At 41.6% G+C, this 24,200-nt stretch overlaps 1 protein-coding gene across 8 annotated transcripts in view; it reads right to left on the minus strand.

The window, feature by feature from the left end:
* Nucleotides 1–22,668, minus strand: part of RBM39 (RNA binding motif protein 39) — a 32,102-nt gene extending 9,434 nt beyond the window's left edge. The window contains exons 1-14 of one of the 8 annotated variants that reach the window (XM_084296756.1): nt 22,315–22,661; nt 19,027–19,089; nt 18,732–18,804; nt 17,450–17,706; nt 17,134–17,187; nt 12,910–13,101; nt 7,872–7,937; nt 7,712–7,765; nt 6,182–6,299; nt 5,449–5,601; nt 4,822–4,959; nt 2,914–2,979; nt 1,811–2,015; nt 1,530–1,607 (exon numbers count right to left, since the gene is read on the minus strand). In XM_084296756.1, the coding sequence (XP_084152882.1) occupies nt 1,530–1,607; nt 1,811–2,015; nt 2,914–2,979; nt 4,822–4,959; nt 5,449–5,601; nt 6,182–6,299; nt 7,712–7,765; nt 7,872–7,937; nt 12,910–13,101; nt 17,134–17,162 (1,099 nt within the window). In that variant the 5' untranslated portion in view covers nt 17,163–17,187; nt 17,450–17,706; nt 18,732–18,804; nt 19,027–19,089; nt 22,315–22,661. Of the gene's footprint in view, nt 1–1,529; nt 1,608–1,810; nt 2,016–2,913; nt 2,980–4,821; nt 4,960–5,448; nt 5,602–6,181; nt 6,300–7,711; nt 7,766–7,871; nt 7,938–12,909; nt 13,105–17,133; nt 17,188–17,449; nt 18,708–18,731; nt 18,805–19,026; nt 19,090–22,314 lie in introns of those variants that run through there. The other 7 variants (XM_084296755.1, XR_014618905.1, XR_014618906.1 and 4 more) reach the window with 7 other exon arrangements.
* Nucleotides 22,669–24,200: the final 1,532 nt, after the last annotated feature.

Consider the following 24,200-nt stretch of genomic DNA (forward strand, 5'->3'; position numbering starts at 1 on the left):
ACCTACATTAAAGGTGATCTTCTTTTACTGTTGTTTAGCTTTCTTCTCCTTCTGTACTAGTTATTATTCTTTCTTGCCACCATGTCTTATTCATCTCTTTCTCTGATAAACTTTTTCCTCAATCCACATTTCTTTAACTAGCCAGTTCCTTTTCCTTCCACAATTCTGTCTAGGGGTAGGTCTTATTTTTTTTCCCACAACTATCTACAGTTACACATGTAGAATCTTCTCAACATTGCACCTGAACTTCAGTAACACGATTCAGGTGTAGCTTAAGTCTGAATCACTTCTGTCACAAACTGCTGGAAGACAAGAAAACCCTATGTATATACACTTTGTTGATTTCTTGACATTTCTTACACATTCCAGCATCTAGTTGTGACATTTCTCATCTTTTCTACTGCTATGAAATTTGCCACTCATTGTTCTCATACTAGTTTAAAAAAATCCACTCTGAATTCCCAATGTCCTATAGAAGTTACCTGAAGCCTTCTTGAACATTTTATTTAGGCCAGCTATAAACTAAGCAGCAGCAGCAATCATATCCTTAGCCTCATACTCACTCTTCCTCAAAATAGATTACAGTAAGATCTCAGTAACACTTCCAACACACCCACTGGCAGAGTACACAAGCTATAGCCAATCTCCCAAGCAACACAAAGATACCCTGATGTACAGCATCCACCTCACTAGGACAAATATAGAGTCTTGCACCTCTCCTATGAAGAAAAGCTGTGAGAGCTGTGACAGTTCAGCCTGAAGACGAGGCTCCAGGGAGACTTCACTGCAGCTTTTCAATACTTAAAGCAGGCTTATAAAATAGATGGAGAGCGACTTTTTTTTCTTGGGCAAGGGGAATGTTTTTAAACTAAAAGAGGGGAGATTCAGATTAGAGGTTAGGAGGAAATTCTTCACTCAGAGGATGGTGAGGCACTCAAACAGGTGGTCCAGAGAGACTGTGGATGCTCCATCCCTGGAGGTGTTTAAGACCAGGCTAGACAAGGCCCTGGGCAACATGGTCTAGTGGGTGGCATCCCTGCCCATGGCAGCGGGGTTGGAACTGGATAGTCTTTAAGGTCTCTTCCAACCCAAGTCATTCTGTGATTCTATTAACCGTAACTACTGTAACATTCCTCCATGAAGTCCCACTAACCTTCCTGCCCCTGGTACAGTTCTGTTTCTTCAGAAGGGATTCTGCAGAGGGTCAATCCCCTTACAATGAGTCTGACAGTGTTAACAGTCAATATTTACACTGCAGTAGAACTGTGAATAGTAAAGAAAGAGATGAAGGCTTGGGATGAATTAAATGAACTAGAATAGATTTGCCAAAAGTAACACAAAATGAAGCACACCCATCAAAGCTGTTATACACTGTTTATATGCTCATGGATTTGAGAACTTCCACAATTTGTAAAACATGCTGTGGTATCTATGTTTCCATCTTAAAAGATCAGAAGATGGATTTTGGTACCTCATCTCAAAATTATAGTTATTTATTTTTCTAAAATATTTAGGCAATTATTTCTTACCTGCCACAGCTCCAAATGCCAATGATCCACTCATCTGCAGAGCCTGCTGTGCAGCTGGGGGAATCTGCAAACCAGTACCTGAAAAGGACACAAGAACATACACCTTGTAGCAAGCACTTTTTACTCAGTCATGGATGCAGTAACTGAAGTATCAGAAATTACTATTTTCAAAAATTACTATTGCTTACAAATTGTTACATGCAGAATATTTGTTGGGATGCATTAATCCAAATTCTGCAAAACTGTATTTTCATGCATTTCTTATTTATCCCCATACATACCCTCTGCAAGCCTTGCCATCAACTGAAGGCGACCAGTTGTTCCCAAGTCAATTCCAGTCCGTTCCAACTCATCACTGTCCAAAAATGAGCTAGCACTGGAAGCATCAGTGCGCTCAGTTACGTGCCCAACTTTCATTGGCCTACCAGCCAGCTCAAATCCATTGAGTTGTTCCAAAGCTTTTTTGGCACACTCAGAGTCTGAGAACTGTAGATTGGAAAAATATATATTTAGTAATATTGCCTGCACTACTCAGCAGCACTTTTGTTACATTTGAGATCCAGTTACATAAACGTGAAAAACATTACATTAAAAATAACAATAGCTACAAGCTACCATAGATGTGCTCCATATTTTCAGTTTTAACCAAACACAGATGAGGTTGGGTACATACACAACATATTATTGTTGAAGCTAGAATATCTAGATACTGCTGTCAACAAAAGTCATGGCTGCAGTTGTCTTTTAACACTTTCCAAGGACAGTCACTTCTTTCATAATTTTGTAACTGTTATGCATTTACTGACTACTCCTAGCAGATGTTCTGCATCAGGAATTAAAAATGTAAGTATGTTGTCAGCATTAAAAGCATCAAGTATCAGTTATGAAGTCAGGCCTGATTTATTTGTCTCCAAGTGCCAAAGGTCCCAGGCAGAGACATTTCTTTCATCACAAACTGTCAGGTGTCAGGTCAGTTAACACACCTAAGTTCAGAAAATTAAGTATCGAGCGCGAAGGGGAAAGGAAAGATGTTTTCAACCTAAAGTTTTAGACTCTGGAATTTGATTTCCCTATAAAAACTTGAATTCGATCATTTTCACAATACTGTGAAAAATGTAGCTTTTGCTAGTATCCTTGCCTGCAAAAATGGAATTGCTTTACAGGCACCGATCATCGAATCTGCTATTCCATTCTAAATATGTGCATTGTTCAATCATAAAACCCATAAAGAACTGTCAAAAAGAAAGAAAGGCAGGCCACTGTTGCATGTCACACAACAAGAAATTTCTAAAATGAGACTTAAGTGAGATTTAACAAAGCTACACTTGCTACATGAAAAGGTTATATTCAAGTTCTCTATAAAGTTTGATAATTCTAGTCATACCGTAATAAATCCATATCCTTTTGAACGTCCAGTTTCACTATCCATCATCAGCTGAATGCTTTCGATCTAAAAATAAGAATAAGTCTATTAATTACCAAACATTTTGGAACAAAACCTGTAGACAGTCTGCCAAATATACATACATTAACGTGAAACCACTTTTTTTTTTAAAATCAGTTCCTCATTCGTTCCTCTAATCAAACTTAGTATAGAGGCAGCTAGATATGTACTTTGACACACAAACTGAAACAGGCAAACATAAGGGTGATACACAACTTGTTATTTACAGGAACTCCAGCTGCAGGCAGAGGCTTGGTCTTACGCGACATTCTAGCAGACAATGAGCACAGACAGCATCAAGGATATCAATTTGTTAGAATGGGTCCAGATGAGGTCCATGAAGATGATCAAGGGGCCAGAGCACCTCTCCTATAAAGGCTGAGAGAGCTGGGGCTGTCTAGCCTGGAGAAGGCTCCAGAGTGACCTCATTGTGGCTTCTCAATACTTAAAGGGGGCTTATAAAAACAATGATGGACTTTGTGCAATTGGATAATGACAAGACAAGGGGGAACTAAAAGAGGAGAGATATAGATCAGAGGTTAGGAGGAAATTCTTCATTCGGAGGGTGGTGAGGCATGGGAACAGGTGGCCCGGAGAGGTTGTGGATCCCCCATCCCTGGAGGTGTTCAAGGCCAGGTTAGATCGGCAATGTGGTCTAGTGGGTGGCATCCCTATGGCAGGAGGGTTGGAACTAGGTAATCTTTCAGGTCCCTTTCAAACCGAGCCACTCTATCATTCTATGAAATACTAACTGAAACAATATAGTCATGGCACCTCATGTGCCAAGGAACTCCATTTGACATAGAAATGCAGTTTGCGTAACTGACCAGAGGGTTTAAGAGAAGCATGCCTGTTTTGAATAATTATTGGTATATGGTAACTCTTAAAAATTTAGTTACTCGTGTGTTTTAAATTCAGTAAGTCATCCTAGAGCCATGAAAACAGTGCTGGAAAGAGACAGCAACACAGAAGTGAGAGGAAGAACTGAGCTTAAGACCAGAGTACATGGAATTAAGAGAAGGAAAAAGCCTTCACAGCTCTTTATGTAAACCTCCTAATCTACATTAATCCTACTGCCAGACTTTGAGAGAAAAAAAACATGAGAACAGCCATGTGAATTACAATTTAATGAACGACTGTAATTTTCTAGGCTTTCATGCAACTGAATTAAAGAGATACACATACTCAATCTCAACAAAGCATCTGAAAATTACTGTTATGATATTTATGAAGCACTGTTAATATCTTAACAGTATGAAAAATATTAATGGGATTGACAAAAAATATTTAAGCAGCGTACTGCATATATTACCTTTACTTTATCTAATAATGATATATCCAGGATGCCTTAGTTAGCACAGTGCTGTACTAGTATTTATTAGGTCTCCAATGGAAAGTTCAGATTCAATCTGCTCACTTTCATAAACTGGGACTCACTGATCAGGAGTGTAAAGAAAGGGAAGAGGGCAGGAAGGGACACACTGCAAAGGTTAACAATGTGAATCAAAAATTAAGACAGAACCCTTCAGAAACTGATTGAACTACTACAAAATTACAGTGAACAAGACTTGATTCTAAGTAATTTTAGGTACTCATTGCATTCTCAGCTTTCCATCATATAAGACCATCAGGTCAAATAATCACTGGACCACCTCACATATCGTGGTTCTCATTTGCTCTCAAATACTAACTCAGTATCGAAGGACTTGTGGACACAGAGGTACAGAATAGTTGAGGACGTGAAGCTAACATTTTACAGTTGCTAATTATTTCCAGAAGATATTTGAGTGCTCTACATCTAATGTAGGTTTTTCAGGTAAACACCACCAGTGCCAAATCAAAATTTACCCTGCCAAATGGCTCAAAAATTCCTCGAAGCATATCTTCAGTTATGTTGAAGTGTAACGATCCTACGTAGAGCCTCATAGGACCAGCGCTGCCCTTCTGCAAATTATTTGCCATTGCTGCTGCTCTGTTTTTCTCTGCCTGTGGAAAAAAAAAGAAAAATTATGTAAAATAATAATAATAATTTCAATTATCTGCATACTGCCTACCTGACTAATTTAAAATACAAAAGCCAAAACCATGACAAAAGTATAGAGATACAAGTCTCAAGTCTTCAAACTGGACGACTTCGTGCAAAATTCTGGCCTGTGCCTAGTAAATTGTCACTTTGCTTTTTTATATACATACACATACTATATACTATGATTTTGTAACACTATCACAATTTTGTTATTACTGTTTTCTTAGCATCATTAGTTTCAAAATGCATCTTTTACCAGTTTGAGTTGCTTTAATTTGTCTGTCAGCTACTGGAACCCAAAGTCCATTTATAAATAAATTATTTAACCATTCTTGTTATGGTTTTCCAAGTGTTCAATGACAATCAAATTTTCAAATATTAACTTTACTAGCAAGATAACAGAATAACCACTCAACATGGTTAAAAAGTTAGGTTTATCAAGTCCTTACCTGTGATGCTTGTACAATAATTGGTACACCCAAGACTCTCTGTCCAGTTAGTCCTATTGCCAGAGGTACTGAACTAACGTCAACAAATTCTACATAAGCAATTCCCTTTGAACGCCTGGAATTTCTATCAGAAATCATTCGCACATCACGAACCTAAAAGACAAGTACAGACACGATGTTATAGATAGAGTTACACCAGGAAAAGAGCCAATACAGTCCAACTCCCAGAGAGATATTAACAAACAATTACTTGCAAAGACAACAGCTTTGTAATCATGCTGCAAATCTAGAATAGCATCTAACTATCCTAACAAACACATCCCAGAAAGCTAGCATTAAAAGCTATGATTTGAAGTTGAATATAGTTGAATGCCACAGGAAAAGGGTTGATAGAACACCTGCAGCACTATAATGCTTTATACCAGAACCTTACAGCTGATGGAATAGATATTATTTTTCAAAATTAGAAGTTAAGCTAAAATTAATACTATACTGCAACTGGCAGGCCCATCTGCAAAAGACCAGAAGTTCTGAAAACTAAAGTTGTTTGAACCAGAAATGCATCCCTGGTATTTTGCATCACATAACACGATGAATCATTAACTCTTGGTAAGTTACTTTCCTGTACAATAATCTCCAGAAAGCCACTAGCTTACCATTCTGTAAAATATCAATTCTGAACTAGGATAACTTGAGGAAGTATTCAGAATCACTTTAACTTCTCTATAATTACCTTCCCTACTGTAGAGAAAAATTCTTCCAAATCTCTTGGTCGAATTCTCGCAGCTAGCTGCATGCAGAATACTGTTCGAGCATCCCTCTCTTCAGGGGTAAGATTATCAATAGGTTCTCTGAAAAGCAGAAAGGTACATTAAAAAATAACCTAAGATAACTCATTTAAACTTTTAGCCATGCATGGGTATCAGTGTTTTGAAGTCTGGTGGTAAAAAACCACCTGCGATATTAAAAAAGGGCAAGAATTGAAAACCTAATACTAATGTAACATTTCTTTCATGTGAATAAACATTGTGTAAACATTAAGCATGACTGGAAAAGCATGACTGTAAGCATTAAGTGTGACTGGGAAACCGTATTTTAAGTTCAGAAGCCCCACCTAATAGAGACTGTCAATTTGCTACTCTCTTGAACAGGTAAGAGTACCACTAAGGAATACGCAGTCAAGAAGATGAGATGAAAGGACAGGAAAACAAAGAAAACAGGATTAATTATCACAGACTAGCCATCTAAACCGTCAGACAAGCAGTATTTTCTTTTTTTACTGGCTTTGTAAACTGTAGCGTTATATACAGCCAGTCACTTCAGTCAGAGCATGAACACTGACATCTACACAAACAGAACCCCCAGTCCTCACCTTTTTATAGTTTTAGCTTGTTAACCCAGAAAAAAAAGCATGAATAGTGAATAATTACTGTCAGCCCAGACACTAGAAGAGATCAGTGTTCTGTTTTAATACTGAACACCAGCTGAAATCAGTCAGATGCATCACTTTTAAACTGTTGAAGATTCAATGCTAAAAAAAAAAAAGAAGACTTGCACTTAAGTACAGGATAGAATTAATATGCCAGATCCTGGATTGAGTTTTCAGTAGTGTAATTCTTTATACTTATATGTATCTATGTTAAAAAACCACTGAGAATACGCAAGAAAACTTTAAATTATCTCAGTAAGACTTTACTAGTAAGTGAAAAAGCGTGCAGGATTGTTTAAATTTAGCTGTATTAATATAGCAAATAATCTTACTAGCAGCTATCTAAATCAAAGCCCCTTAATTGAAAAGCTTAAGAATGAATAAGCACTTTCTGGATTTCAAAGTTACCTGGCTTCTCTACAAATAACATCAATAGTGATTAGAAAAAAAAAAAAAGGCATTTTCACAGTACTTTTTAATTCTCTATTTAGTATTAGTAAGATTTAACAGAAAAGCTACTTAACATTAATTAGAATTAACTCGTAAAAGCTTGGAAATACAGGAATATGACAAGCAAAGCAAGACATGTTTTGCAAATTGATATTATTTGCAATTGTACACTGATAATTGGAGGGGAGGTGGCAGTTTGTAACACAGGGAGGGAGAAAACAACCTATTTTTAATGCTCTCCTTTCATGGGCTTTCTGAATGAGTAATTCCAGCATTACTTGTGACTGTATGTCAGACAGCAAGTGGTCATGCATTATTTCAGCATTACTTTTCCAGCTTCACTTGAGGGTGGGTAAAAAAAGTAAACTTGCAAAAAATAACTACCTAACAGGACTCTTGTCTTTTCTGAAAGGACTTTTGCTTCTGGATCTTCGTCTGCTGTAAAGAGATTAACAACAAGATTACCAAAAAACTTCAAATATACTGGTCTTACTATAAAGAAAACATATTAATAATGCAGTAAAAAGTAGAGAAAACTCAGAACCTTAATTTGATGCTGTGAGGCAGACCAATCTTCCCTCTGATGGCACTGTTGAATTTTGGACCAGAACTACGGCAAAAGCAAAGACAGACATTACTTACCAGAGTAACTGAATTCAAGATTTCCTGCTTGTACTCACAATACATTAACAGCATTCACCCACCCTTCCAGTTGAACTTGTAAACATTTTCATTAGCATTGCCCATAGCATGCATAAGCTATGCATAACACTCTAAACCACCACGCATACAATATGCTTTCTGCTCAGGTTCATATGCATCACAAAAAAAACTCAGAATATGCAGGATTCCAAGAAAGAACTGAAGCCAGAGCCAGACAGCATTTGTGTATGCAGAGTACTCTGAACTACAGTTATTGTTGTGATCTTATTTATACATTTGTCCACATGCATTCCGATGATGACAGCAAAGCAGTGCCTTTATCGCCTGGAACTCAGCCTCAATTTTGAGCAAAGTAGTGCTGGCAGAACTACTCACTCAGGTATAACATCTTAAAACTGAAAGCTTCATGAGGTTTAAGATGCAAGTGGAAACCCAAGTAGCTGCTTGCAGATACTAGCAAGTGAAAGATTCTTGGAAATTCACTAGTCTTTGACTCAACTGCAACCACTACCAAGCACTACATATATATAAATGAAACTTCCTTTAAGTAAAGTTTTTAACGGACATCAAAGCACAGAACCATTTAAGCCAGTAAACCTTATATAGTTATGCCACCACAATAGGAATTCAATCTCTTGGCTGATTTTAATTTTAGTTCACCAGGCCTCAGAGAGGCTATTACAACAGATGGTCATCTGACCATTCCCTCCACACTGAGGCAGTCCTCTTGCTCGTTATCACGGCAGAGAGTAACAAACTGTGACGCAAGTAGTAAGATTCCTCCTACATGTATCATGTTCTCCCTGAACTTGATCTCCTTGTAGATCCAAAGCAAAGACCACCACCTGTTAACATTCTTCTTGTGTATCAACTGAGCAGCAGGGGCACTACTGCACAAACTGAATGCTGGGGGGGGGGGGGGAGTGTTCAGCCTTTTCATCTGCACAGAATTAATTCTTTCTCCTGAGGCTATAAATTGATATGAAGACACCCTCAAAGATACAGTGGTCTGAAGACATTAAGTTGTCTTTCACTTAATCCATGTAGCCAGCCAGGTCTTTTTCCTACCCAGGAGAACAGCAATGCTGACAGTTAAGCTCAGCATCCACGACAAGGAGGATGCCCATTCTAAACATGCCATGACACCGGAACAAGTGGAAGTAGCAGGCTAAAATCCAAAACCATGCTGACCCACTTCAGGGAAAGAAAAGATGGCTCTATGTACCACTGGGGGGCGGGGGAGGAGGGAAGAATCAGACAGTTTATTAACTATTTGTTATGAGAGCATACAAAGAAAAGAACATACAAGAAAAAAACAAAAAAACAAACAGGCACATACTAGGTAGTATGGTGGATGAGAACAGCTGCTGCAAAATGCCTTCAGTAAAATACTACAGTTCCTACTCAAGTTCAATGAATGGCTGCTGGGAGCACCTATTCAGGTTCTCCAGTGTCTGTAATATGTACTGCCAAAAGCTGCATCTGGAAACATCAACACTGGTTTTAGAGGTTTATTAGAAGGAATTACCCCTGTACCTTCACACTGTGTTGTACATTTCAATTCATATGCAGCATGACTGACTACAGTGAGCCTCATCTTCAGAATGTAACATGCAGACCAACTAACCAAGGGTTAACAACCAAGACCATGACTTTTAAGGAAATACCAAGAAATGATTTCTTATTACATACTTGCTCAAACCCAGTGGAAAAAAAAAATAAGATAAAGAGTAAGTTTTCAAATAATGCATGACTTCTGATCATGAAAAAAATGCATCCATCTTCACACTTGACAAACAAGCAGTATTTACAAGACAGATGGGGAGGAACATTAAAAAAAACAGCAAAGTAAAGACATAACAGAGTGAACAGGAAGGCCTCAGAAGCTGAGGCAGTATGATGGCCTGAGTGAACTTCTGAAGATCTTTTTTCAACAGTATCTGACAAATGCATTTCTTTGCGTTGTTCTACAGAGATCTGCTTGTAAAACTGTAGATCTCGGAAATTTTTTCTCCTACTGCCTCTTCAAGAACTTTTTGCAGTCATTCTCCGGTTCATGCTTCATACATAATAAAGCACTGATTCACAAGCAATTAATCTTTATGTCTGGGGGTTCCCTTCTTCATAAATCAAATGTATGAAGCCCCACATATAACAAAAGCACAGCTAGGTAAATATTTTCCTAAACCTGCATGATGAGAAGACAACTAGTAAAGATTCAGCTTTCACATTATTGTGATGGACAAAAGAAACTCAGAGTAGGGAGACACCAAGATTTATTGCCTATTACTAACAAGCTAGAGAAGTGAGGAACAAAGGAAAGAAAACAAAGACTCCTTTCCCCCCCATCCACCCTCTTCCACCTCCTTCCCCTGAGCAGTGCAGGGGAACAGGGGAAGGGGGGTTACAGTCTACAGCACTCCTCAGTCACTCTGTCCCTGCTCCAGCGTGGGGTCCCTCCCACATGATGCCGTCCTTCCTGAACTAATTCTACGTGGGCTTCCCACAGGCAGCAGCTCCTGCCAGGTCACGTGCTCCTGCGTGGTCCCCTCTCCACAGGCTGCAGCTCCAGCATGGAACCTGCTCCTGTGGTGGTTCTCCACAGGCCGCAGCCTCCTCCAGGCCACATCCACCGGCTCCACTGTGGTCCCTTCCAAGGGTGCAGTGTGCAGATCTGCTCCGCCATGGTACTCCATAGGCTGCGGGGGGACAGCCTGCTTCACCATGGGCCTTGCCAGAGGAGAACTTCTCCAGCACCTGGAGCAACTCCTGCCCTTCTTCTTCACTGACCTTGGTGTCTGTAGGGCTTTTTCTCACTCCTCACTCTTCTCCCAGCTGCTGTTCCTCAGCAGTTGCTTTTTTTTTTTTTTTTTAAATCTATCTTAAATATGCTCTCACAGAGGCACAAACAACATTACTTATTGGCCCTGGCCAGTGGTGGGGCCCTTATCTAATGTGGGGCAGCTTCTGGATTCTTCTCACAGAAGCCACCCCTATGGCCCCCCGCTACCAAAACTTTGCCAAGTAAACCTACTAAAATACTCATAAATGAAATCCAACCACAATTTTGAAAAGTTACAATGTTTTATGACTATATCACACTTCAAGACAACAAATTCAACGTCCTCAAGTTCTCCATGCCACACTGTTCTCCTTTTCCTTCACCGTTATCTACTCTAGACAGACATCCACTCTCCAGCATTGCAGAGATGCGTGACCACTGGCAGCGAGAACATCTTCCAGTTTAAAGATCAGAGGATGAAGAGTGAGCAAAGAATACAACCAGGAAGTATTCTGAACTAGATGCAGCAGCCAACACCACCTGCAGTAACGCCAACTCAGAACTGTCTGAACAGCCCCACAAGGTGAGACTCCAGATGCGAACTCTCCATCTAACAGGTGATATTTTAATTTCATTAGGCAGTCTGCTTGTCACTTATCAAACATGGATCTAATTGCACTGATAATAGAGAATCTTTCCTCACATGGAAGCATCATTTTTGGTAGATTCAAACGTAGATGAAGAAAGGAGGCTTGTGATGCAGGAGACTTCCCCTCCAGAACTAATGACTTCCCAAAGGTCAGCATCCACTGTACAGAACTTCAATGCAGAGCCTTTTTTTTGTTCCAAAGGAGGTCCTTCTCTTTTGTATCTTCTGAACAAACCCTAGAATTTTAATGTCATCTCCACACATCTATCGTTTCAGAAGCATCATCCATGAGCTGCAGAGGAACTACAGCTAACTGCTGGCCACCCAACAATCACTGCCAATGCCTCTGGGATGCAGGCAGTTAGTTGCCCTATCTCTCTCTTACACTAAGCTGATTTAAAAGCTGAATTCTACTTGGTTATTGAAGTAAAGAATGCAATGTTGCCAAACCAATAAGTATTCTAGTAGCCTCCCCCTAGGGGATACTAGAATATCTGGTCTTTTTGTTCACTATCTTTCAATAGCAAAGAAATTGCCCGGAACAGCTAGGGAGAAATACCGTAAGAATGCAGAAATCCTCTCATAATTGTATACCTTCCTTGTACAACACACCTGGATGCATCAAAATAGGCACGGGTTATTGTAGTAACATGCATACTTTCAGCTTCTACCTAAGGGAATATATTTCGGATGACAAGGATGCTGAAGCTCCTGAATTTCTCCAGGTGGAGAACTTGCACCCAGTGATGACAGGAAAAACAAATAAAACCCTTCCACCACAAACAGAAGGCACTGACTCCCAGCTAACTCATCAGAAGAACAGCATTCTCCTTCATACACCACCACATCAGAAATAAGAGGACTGGCAGGTCCCAACAGAAAGGAGGGGAAGAGATCTTGACTGGGGCTCCTCTGTTTATAAGGCAGCCTGGAGCCTCAACAGCACCACGCTCCAGCTAGCTCCTGTAATTCTGCAGGTGCCAAAAAGCTACAGAACAAAAGCTAACTGTGCATTGCTGCTATCTTTGGAGCTGAAGCCCAGAGCTCCAGAAGTCCTCATACCAAAAAGACATACCAGGTTGAAACACAGAGCAGGGCTGATCAGTACACAGGACTGATGACAGCATGATGACAGCACAGGAAATGCCATGCACAGCCTGCAGATGCAGCATATTTGCAGTATGAAAACACCAACATGTAGGTGGCTTCGTGCCAAATGAGACCCTGAGACCTCCAGCATTTTTGTCTGCATTCCCAGAGTACTGACAGGAATACTGCATTTAGATAAAAATGAAAACTAGTAAGAGGAATGAGGTATGTCACTGTCCTCCTCTTTTTTTTCCCCATATTTACTGAACCATCTTCAGCCTTAACCTCTCACTCCCTTCCTTGAGGCAATTAGCAGCCAATATAGAAAGACCATGAGACTTTAAGCTCTCACATCGTACACTAAGGCAAGACACATGCAATTTGACATAAGTAACCTACTAGGGACTTCTATAGCGGCCTCTGAATCTGCGGTCTCTACTTCTAGAACGGCTGCGTCTGCGTTCTTTGCTTCTGCTCCGCTTCCTTTCCCGGCTTCTGCTCTTTTTTCTTTCCCGGTCTCGGCTCCGCTTGCGTTCCTTGCTTCTGCTCCTCTTTCTGTCATGACTTCGACTTCGGCTCTTGCTCTTTTTTCTCCTGAAAAGGGAAGGGAAAAGCAACTCTTGTTACAAATGCAGCTCAGTATCATCAGTTCCATTATTTATACACATTCTACAGCGCTTTTAACAGAACATGAGAGACATTAATATGAAAAAGTTGCTACTTCTTGCTATTTGTATCAATCTTTTAGTTAAATGGGTGGTTAAGAGCATCAGAAACCTTTTAAAATTCATCATGAGCAAGATAAAGAGCTCTGAAGCACTTTTGTTCAATTTGTTTTTGTAATCAAAGCATGCTTACAGTTAGAGTAACAGGACTGAAAAATTATTTAGTGTATTAGAACTAGTGTGTACTAAATGCAGTAGTTCATGTGTCATCTCTCAAAGATTTTAAATATACCATGACAAAGCTAAGAATAACTCACTATTTTTATAGCAAAGTACAACAAAACACCAAAAAAAAGTGAGGAAAAGGAAGGCTGTTTTTGCTGATAGTCTGCCACCAGTTTTAGCATGTTGCCTAAGAGTTTTGCTTCTACTTTAAGATTCCTACTTGCTACTTCACTCCTTGCTAAGCCACTTGCTTTTCTACATCTGTGGCTCTTACAGGTTTGGTGCATACCTTTAAGCCAACTGTATCTCATATTTGAGAATCAACGAGCCACTGTTTCATTCCTGCATACTACATTTGGATTATCCGTGGATTTTTTTTTTTTCCTATCTCAGTCTCAGCCTGCAAAAATTTTCCATCTCCCAGTTTTTAAAGATATTTACATATACATACTACACTTCAAACAGATGATCAAGCAATTACTTTAGACCATCCAACTAAGCTTTGGGAATACTCAAATTTGCTGCAACCCTTTTGAAATTCAAAACTTTTTTTTTGCTACTTATTTTACCCCCTCCTTTTATACCTTCTGTTTACATACAAAATATTTTTTTGAAGTGGTCAGTCATGCATCTAAAATCTTTGTATGTACCCCCCAACCCCTTCTTCAAAAGAGAGTTCTTCTTTGCTATTACTTTCTACTGCCATCTATAAACTAAGACTCCTGGTTAGGTTCAGTTACTACAGTAAAGATCTCTCAGTTCCACATATAACTGAGCCCTATCATCATTAGCAGCTTTTGCTCTCTGATCTCTACCTAGGAAGCCCCATTACAACTATCTTAGTAATTATCCCTCAAGACAAACTTTGAGATTTGGTCATTTGGTTTTAAGAACTAGAAGATGGCCATAATAAAGTGAAACATTCAGGTGTTTCAATACTTGTTGACTCCTTTACAATAACCTAATAGTTTCCCTATTACTTTTGTACAGAGAAACTGCAGCATCAAAACCCAGTACTGGGAATCCTTTTCACACCACCCTGACCATTGGAATGATCTGCATCACTGGCACCTAACCACACTTCCTACTGTAATACAATATAGGACAGTGTTAGAGGTGTAGTCTCTCTCCTAGGATCCACAACTTACCACTATCTCCTTAAATCACAGAATGGCTTGGGTTGAAGGGACGTTAAAGTACATCTAGCTCCAACCCCCCTGCCATAGACAGGAACACCACCCACTAGATCAGGTTGCCCAGGGCCTCATCTAATCTGGCCTTGAACACCTCCAGGAATGGGGCATCCACAATTTCTCTGGGCAACCTGTTTCAGTGCCTCACCAACCTCTGAGCAAAGTTGTTCAATCGCCTACTCTCATATCATCATAGTTCCCCAAAATACCACCTGGAGCTCACTGTATTCTATCTGTAGCTCAATATATTGAGCGACACCGTAACTAGTAATTACAGATAGATTTCAGTAAGAAGTTACCAGCCATTCACTATCCCACTGTGAGCTGAACCCTGTTTGCATGCTAGGCTCCTAACAGCCAAGATTCTCAAGAAGATCTGTGTTCTGCCTTCCAAACATAATTAAATTGGATAGACAGTACAGACACATAGTAAAATTGTAGAGAAACTAAAGAGATTAAGAACCTAACATAAACGTAGCATTATTTGATCACTATTGCTGAAAGCTGAAATTAATCTTCATTTTTAGCTGTTGATGTTTGGCATTTACAAAATGGTGTTATTTTTCAAGATTTAAGTGAAAAACAGCATCATAAAAAAACTCAACTCTGGGACAAAAAGCTCCATGCTATCACAAAACTGCAATACAGTAAGTTAGTAATTACTCCAAAACTGAAACAAGGGTACACCACAGGATCAGCATTTTTGAACACGCACATGGGTACTATCAGGAAAGCTGAAAGAGGTGAAACTGCACACAAAACAGACTACAAGACTAATGGTATCAAAACACCTGAACTTTCTTCTGTTTCAGAATGATGTAACCTTTTTTTTTCCCTGAATTTAATTTACTCTTTGTCTCAATTAAAAATAAACTCAGAGTGCACAGGACCAAGCTGAAAATGGGACTGTGAGCAAAAAGAAAAATGCCATCACTTTAATATCTGAGAGGCTATAAGCTGAAATGTATTCTAGTATTCAACTCATCTACCACAAGCCCAGGTGAGAACCAGTTCCAAAATTGGGGAAACACTATTTTTCTTTTGATCTCACTTTATATTTTGGGGCTAGTCATTCAAACTAAAGCAGGCTTTTACATGTCAGCTGTTTACATATTCTGAAAAGATAAAAATTCCAAACAAAAATATTGGTAGGAGCTGATTTTGACAGGGTTTCAGGGTGTCTCAGTATTCAACACGAGAATGATATTCACAGTGTAAGTCTGATGTTGGTATTCCAACCCTGGAATTAAGTCACTGACCAGTTAAGAATGGCACACTTCAGCAATGCTTCCTAAGGAATGTGTGCTTATAATCTGGTTCTTTAAAAAAGTTCTAGTGTGATTTTTTATTTTTTTTTTTTAAAAAAAAGGATTACAAATAAAGAAAACACTTAAAACAGCTGTTACACAAATTAATAAATCAAGGACTAAAATACTCAATACTCAAATATAAAGAGGGCAAGTATAGAGTCCTGCATCTGGGGAAGAACAACCCCAGACATCAGTATAAATTGGGTACTGCCCTGCTGGAGAGTAGTGAAGGGGAGAGGGACCTGGGGATCCTGGTGGACAGCTGGATGACCATGAGCCAGCACTGTGCCCCTGTGGCTAAGAAGGCCGGTGGCATCCTGGGGTGTATCAGAAGGGCTGTGGGTAGTAGGGCGAGAGAGGTTCTCCTTCTCTACTCTGCCCTGGGGAGACCACATCTGGAATACTGCATCCAGTTCTGGGCCCCTCAGTTCAAGGACAGGGAACTGCTTGAGAGAGCCCAGCGCAGAGCCACGAGGATGATTAAGGGAGTGAAACATCTCCCATATGGGGAGAGGCTGAGGGAGCTGGGTCTCTTTAGCTTGGAGGAGACTGAGGGGTGACCTCATTAGTAAGTATGTAAAGGGTGAGTGTCAGGAGGATGGAGGCAGGCTCTTCTCAGTGACATCCAATGATACAGTGGGGCAACGGGTGCAAGCTGGAATATAGGAGGTTCCACTTAAATAAGAGACAAAACTTCTTCACGTTGATGTAAACAGAGCACTGGGACAGGCTCCTCTGTGACCTGATCTAGGCGTTCCTGCTCTGGCAGGGGGATTGGACTAGATGATCTTTCAAGGTCCTCTCCAATCCTTAATATTCTGTGATTCTGCGACTAAACCTTTCAAGAAAGCAACTGCATCTTTAAACGGTTTGAACTGTTCTAAATTGCTTAAAATTTCATACCAAATAATTTTTGAAGTGCAAACTTTACTGCACTGCTAAAACAAACAAAAAAAACAAGAGATGAAATCATGCTGAACCTACCAAGTCTGTATTTTTATCTGATGTTAAAACAATAAGTGTTTCCACAGATTTGATGACATCACTGACAAGGGTGTAACTATATTTGTGAAAGAAGAAAATTTCATAATTTCTGCAACTGCAGTAAATGCAAGTATCAAGCTATTCCAATTTATTTCCTTGGACATTAATGACATGCATTCAAGTTTTTGTTTTGTTTTTTAAAGAAAAAATAGCCCCCTCCCTCAAAAACAAAGTATGGGAAAATACTTACTTCTTGCTGCGTTCTTCGTGGCCATTGGCACTGCTCAATTTGTTCTCATCCTAAGCAGGGTTGATAGAAGAACATCGTGAGGACGAAGCGGAAACATTTCAAGTGGTCAAAGGGTAATGGGAATAGGAATAAGAAAATACAAAACAAAAATTTTAATACTAAATTACTTGTTTACAGTTTAATGTGGAAAGATTTAGATAATTTAGTTAGCCATGTTTAACCACTTTGCTGCTTAATTTTAAGTCATACGATTATAAAATGCAAAACTTACATCATTTAAAAGTGTATATTAAATTGTAGATACTTCCTTACATGGTTTAGAGGCTAAATTATCCTGTAGAATTCAGCATTCAAGTGGTTAAGTTATTTCTATAAAATGTAAGAGGAAGTTTAAGGTTTGCGTGCCCCTCGGATCAGCACCAAGGCTATTATCTCTGCCTAAGCCCCAGTGGCTATGCTAGCAGCCAGCCACTATCGATTTCCTGTGACCGATGCCATTCCCGAGATCTTCACTCATTTTCGTTGAAGGGTTGTAAGAGCTTGATGCCACCTCTGTCACACATCTCGCCCTGAAGCAAACAGGGATTCACACTGCTTTAGTAACGTCGACTCCCAAGAAAGTCATCAATAATCCACCAGTCCAGCCTAAACATTCCCTATTTCCATACCTGTTTACATGGAAAATATCCATGTTAAACCAGGACACAAGAATTTTAACATAACAATTTACAAATTACTCTTCAAGATTTTATGTAACTACTAAATATTACATAAACTATACCATTTAAAACTTACAAATGCTCATCCAAAATTCATGAGATGGTTGTAAGAAACACTGCAGAATAGGCTAACAATAGCTGCTATATAGTTTATATACTTGCTTTACAATTTAATCACAATGGTTACATCAGAAGAACAATTACTAAATGACTTAAACTTTATATACATTACTTGTGAAACCAGTGCTAAAGCATGCATGATGTTAACACTTTACCACCATTTGGTGAAAAACAAAAAAGACAGTATTCATTCACTGCTGGTTTGGGTAAGAGAAGTCACTACACTAATCAATAAAAAAATTTGCATCAAAATTGACATTTACTAATTGAACAACTAGGACAGAAGAATACAAGAGCTTTTTTTTTTTTTTTTTTTTTAAAAATGACACTGCAGACTGTGATACTGTCTTTTACTTGCTAAGAATGTTCTATTCAGGGATCCAAGAATTTAGGTAATTCGTCCACTCAGCAATTGATTTCCACCTGCTCTGTTAAAAGATTAACCATCACCAGTCTTCTGCATTAAAAGCAAGTCTCACTCTTCTTGCACTGAGCAGACCGTTCAAATATTTACTTGCCATGGGACTGGTGAAAAGGTTATTCTTGGAACCCTGCTGTTTTCCCAAACCACTGCATTCACCTTGTTGCTATACCAAACTGGACCTGGCAATTTTAGGAGAGGTTTTTGATTTGTTTTTTGTTTGTTTGTTTGGGTTTTTTCTTTTTGGGTTGGTTGGTTTTTGTTGTTGGTTGGTTTTTGTTTTGTTTTTAAACCTAGGGGACCACGGTACAGCGATACGTCACTCAATTACTACCTTATGATTGACAGTTCACACTGGAATCAAAGGTGAATTCATGGGAGTAGAGGTGAGATATCGTTAGGCAAGTCTACAAAGAGAGATAGATGGGCATTTATTCATCACGCTGAAGTGAAACTACTGCACAATATAATTACATTAACAGCATATATTTACTTGCAAGTTACATGTAATGCATCTCCAGTAAGATAAATCACGAGGGCTCCAGGGATGTTAGTTTACAGTTCAGCAGTAGTTTCATGTATAATGCTAAATTAAGGTAAGCAGGACCTCAATGGCACATTTTTCTCACCTTCTTGTAAGGAGCTTCAAGCATTGCTTCAATATCAATATCATCAGCCATTTTTCAGGACACCTGAAAGAAAAAGTAAAATCCAGCTAAGAGGGTAAACACCTTTGCGCTTTATATTGCAAAAGCCTCTGCTTAACAGGCCATCATTGCACTAGCACAAATTCACAGCATTGTCTCAAAAGACATTTCCAACAGGAACTAGAATGAAGCTCGCCCAGTGAGATGTTAAAGAATGTGACACAAGCACCAACCAATTACAGCTGCTAACAACAAAAATGCTACCAAACACAATTAGCAAATAGAAACCCCTGAGGTATTCCACCTGTTCCTTCCAAAACAAAGAGCAGGGATAATTTACGATGCAGAAACATGAGTCTAGTCGCCATCTTAAGACATTCTAGTGCCTGACCAAAGGACTACCCAAGAGAGACAAATGAAGAACAAACGTTCAGGCAAACCTGTTTGCCGTTTCCTTACACTTGCTACTATCACTTACTAGTCAGAAGACTTAGATTTCCTTTAAGAAATCTGACCTCCTGCACAGTGCAGGCCACAGAAGAAACCTGTGATTCAAGCATTAACAAAAGCATATGTGAGATCCATCCAATCTGGAATTTCATGTTTTAAAAAACACCATGCCTGTAATAGCTATCACATCAGACTACTTTTTAACTTCAACTTCCTAATATCGTTTTGTGTTTATTATACTCTGAATCCTATTGACATTTGATTTTCTTTCCCTGTGCAGGTACACTATTAAAAGCCTCCTGTAGATCTCTGTAGAAAAGTAGAGACTCAACATCCTCTCACCTCCTACTAGAACAGCTTCATTCTTTTCCTTTCTAAAACGAAATAAGGTCAGGCCTCCAGATCTGAGTCAGACAACCCAAGATTGAGGATTTTCTTCCATGTGTGCCATATTTTTTTTTTTTCCAAACTGGGTTAATTTTCCTGCACCTTGGTTACACATACTGCTGGTAAGAACCGTGCTTGCAAGACACTTGCCCAGTATAATGAAATGGCTCCAGATTTCCAAGATACTTTTAACTGTTCTCCCATAACCTCAGAACTGAGGTTATAATACCAGAGCTGTGCTACATTTAAGGATGAAGTTACTCTTCCCCATTAGTACATCAAAGAATAAAACGCTCCTTTAACGATATCAGAGCACTGAAGTTCATACTCAATTGCTTAACTAATAAGGCACACTAACCTCATTTTCAAGTTATTACCTCTTGGGCTGTAGTGCAACCACACAAGTAGTACGGCTATCCTTCATTTCCATATAACAGCTCTGTATCACTTTTTACCAGTGTATTTACATGTAGCTTTTCAAGGCCTGTGGATATACACATACGGATAAATTCACTACTACTCTGCCAATATTTGGTATGAACAAGTACATTAGTATGCTTTAGGAGCACCAAGAAGCACCAGGCCAAACCCTGGTTTCTACAAGAAACAATCCTCACCAGTGGCAACTCCCACCCGTAACTACTTTTCCATACGTGCTAGCATAACCAGCTGTACCTGGGATGTAATTCCTCATCCTAAAGGGGAATGACCACGGGGAGCATGGGGGACAAAATAGGGAGAGCCAAATCATGAATAGCACAAAAACGTGAATCAGGAATGACTTTTATTGCGCTCACCCAAATAAGAGTGAGTGAACTATCATCTGTGTGAGTTCAAAACAAAGGTCCTCATTCACAAGGAATTCAGCCATGGAACTCACTGTCCCAGAGTGCTGTAGTTGAAAAAAAAAAAAAAAAAAAAAAAGAAAAAAAAAGAAAAGAAAAAAACACACACAGCCTTCAAAACAAAACACCACCAAATAAACATACACAGAAGTTTACAGAAAAGGCTTTTCATTAAACAAAGACCCTCCTTGTGACCTTGAGACACAACTAGCTGATGACTAAGTAATACTTCTATGATTGTTCTTTGTTTCTATTCTTTCTTGGCCACTTGCTGTTAGCCCCTATCACAGAGGAGATACCAGATTAGGTAGACCTTTGCTCTCATCCCAAACAATCTATATACTCTGTACTCAACACAAAACACTTTTGTTGGTAATAACACTAAACTTTCATCAATGCATCAATTCTGTTTATGTGACAGACCTATCGACTTTGCAATTCTAGCTAAAAATCACGATGTGCACAGTTTTCCGTTAAAATTCACAAATAAGAGTCCATGCATTTGAAATTAATAAAAAAATCATAATTTGCAAATATATTTCATTAAATACTGAAGAAGCTCAAAATCGTTCTTAAAAAGCCTTTCCTCTTCCTCCAGAAGAGAAACAACACACCTTTATATGCTTGACATCTCTGCAGAAAAGAAGCCAGCAAACAAGGAATGAATTATACTTGAATCTTTCCGGGTTAACAGAAAGCGTAAACAGACATGAAATTTACTCCTACTGATCTGGTCAGTATTTCACATCGAGATTACATCCTATTTGAAGTTCTTGTTATGTACCGACACAGCTAAAAATGACAACTCTACTCTTGTTTTGCAAAGAGCCTTCTGGAAAAGATCGGGAGGGGTTACAAAGAACTTCAGCTGTACGGGTGACAGCACAGCTTTCGGCTCCACACACACACCTCTACCCAACACGTTCCCACCCCAGAATTCTCTCCCTGCTTCCTACGAGACCAAACCCAAACGAAACCAAGTTCGGGTTCTCAGCCACACCCGCCCCACTCCGACAGCTCCACCGTACGGGGGACCAGCCGGAGACCTTTGCTCCCCCACCGCCCAGCCCAAACCTCCACCGGCGGTCCGCCCCTGTCCCCGGCCCCACGCCCGCTCCCCACGCCTGAGGGGCCCCGGGCCCGCTCCGCTCCTCCCCGCCCCGCTCCGCCGTGGGCTCCAGCGGCGGCAGGGCCGGAGCCCCGCGCGGGCCGGGGCCGGTCACTCCGCACAGCGCCATCGTGGGGGGACTCGGGGAGGGACAAGGCGGCGGCGGGGCCAGCCGGATCCGCCCGCTACGTGGCCGTAGGAACAGCCAAACCCCGCACGACCAGGCCGCGGGGCTCGGGGCGGGGGCAGGCCGGGCGCCGCCCGCTCCGGCTCCACACGAAGGCGCGGGGCGGCCACGGGCAGGGGACGCGGCGGCAGCCCCCGGGGCCGCCCGGCCGAGGCGAGGCGCCCACGGCGGCGGGAGGGGCCCGGGCCTCCCGGCCGCCCGCGGGCCTGGGCCACGGCGCTCCCCACCCCCCCATCCCCGGGCCAGGCCGCGGCTCCTCCAGCGCCAGGGCCCGGCCCCGGCCCGGCAGTTACCTGCGCCGCGGGCAGATGCGGTCCTGGTTCGGGCGTCCGGGGCCCGGCGGCGGCGGCTCCCGGTTCCGGCGCTGGCTGCGTTGACGGTGGGGGATGGGCCCGAGCGATCGGGAGCCCTCTCCGGGCGGCCGAGGGGCAAGCGGGCGGCGCCGCTCAGCCAGCCGCGGGGCGGCAGGCGGCGAGGGGGCGGCGCGACCGTGGCGGGCAGTCCCCAGACCCGGGCTGGGCCCCGGCTCCGGCCGCGGCGGCTGCTCCCTGAAATGGCGCCCGCCGCGTCTCGCTGCTCGTAGGCTCCGCGAGCGGCACGGGGGCGCCCAGCGCCCGGCGCAGGGGCTCTCGCGAGACCCAGAGGCCGGGCCAGGCCCCGCGCCCGCCGCGCCTCGCGAGACAGCGCAGGCGGAAGATGTCACGCAGGCGCTCGCGAGGCCTGGGCCAGGAGGGGGGTTCGCTCGCCCCTTCCCTCGCCTTGGTTCTCGCGAGAGCTCCGCGCCCGCACCGGGAGGTCGGGGGTGGCCCGCGGGCGCTCAGCGCCGCGCCGCCATTTTGCCTCTCGCCCTCAGCGCATGAGGGCGGCCCCTGTCCCCCAGGCGCTCCTCAGCACCCTGTGGTCCCGCCGGGTTCTCCGAGCCCTAGAAGGGTTGACGTTGCTGCTGCACGCAGCCCTGGCAGTTTGCATACAGACTTTGTTTATTCACCAGTACATATGCAGGCCTGGTGCTGGATACTGTGGGCTTGGAGTCCCAGTTTCTTTTTGGGGCTGTGGCTCAGGAGCACCCGTGCCCTTAATGCTGTAGGGTGCTCCTGGGAGGTCCAGTACTGAGCTCCCTGTGAGGGGTCCTGTCACAGTCCTTCGTCTTGTACATTTGTGGCAACTGCTGCTTCCCCTGGGTTTTCATCTGTCATGTCACCTCTTTCCTTGCCAGCACCATTTGTAAATAAAGTTTTATTACTGTAGGAGTCTCACCACTGTGCCTGTGTAGTTTTTCCTCCCACATCATTTGTGTGTGTGTGTGAATTGTGCAGAAGCACAACAGCTTCTGCCAGTTACATGAGGATGCCTACTGAGCTACCAGGTTTTAGAACAGATTTCAAAGTGTTCCTTGTGGTCCCTTTTGATTTCAGGTTATTGACAAGGTTTCTAATAGGGCTTTTAGCTAAAGTAACCAAAAAGGAAAACTTTGTAAGATGGGGAGAAGAGAAGGGAACTGGCCAAACTAAAGTGGGCTGAGGAGAAGGGAAACAAGCAGGGCACATGTAAGGCCAGCTTGGGCTGTGAGAGAATAATTTTAGCCAGTAAGGCACTGGTAGGTCTCATCATCCGTCCACCAGAGAAGAAACTGACCAGTGATCAATGCACAGCTTTGGTGGCCTCTCACTTTGGAGTCTCTGAATCAACAGAACGTGTGGCTGTTGTCAGCTGGCAGAGGCTTTCTTGGCATTGTTGCAGCCATATGCTGATGTATTGTCTAGATTGGATGTATTTGCTGTGGGAAGTATTATTTTTCATTTTTAAGCACCTTGTAACCACAGGCAGTATTCTAGACTTCTGTCTCCAAAAGCTGCATTGACTCATGAAGTCCTTAATGCACTGCACAGTTCATGCAATAGAAAGAGTGTTTGCCAGAAACAATCTATCCTGTGTAGGTAAGCCATTTAACATCAATGTCTAAATTTCTACCCCCATATTACATCAAACACCTTTATGATTGCTGTAAAAGAAAGCTAACACCTTTCTTAAGATCCCAGTCAATCCTCAGGGTAAAAGTCCCAGTAACAAGTGAGAATGTTGCTGAGGGTGTTAGGCCAGGGGGAGAAGGTTTGTTGCCTTTTCAACAAGTGAAAATAATAGATCTGTGGTGACAAACACACGACATGTAAGCTGTGTT

This window comes from Netta rufina, assembly GCF_964035555.1.
Source record: "Netta rufina genome assembly, chromosome: 16".
Taxonomy (NCBI): Eukaryota; Metazoa; Chordata; class Aves; order Anseriformes; family Anatidae; genus Netta; species Netta rufina.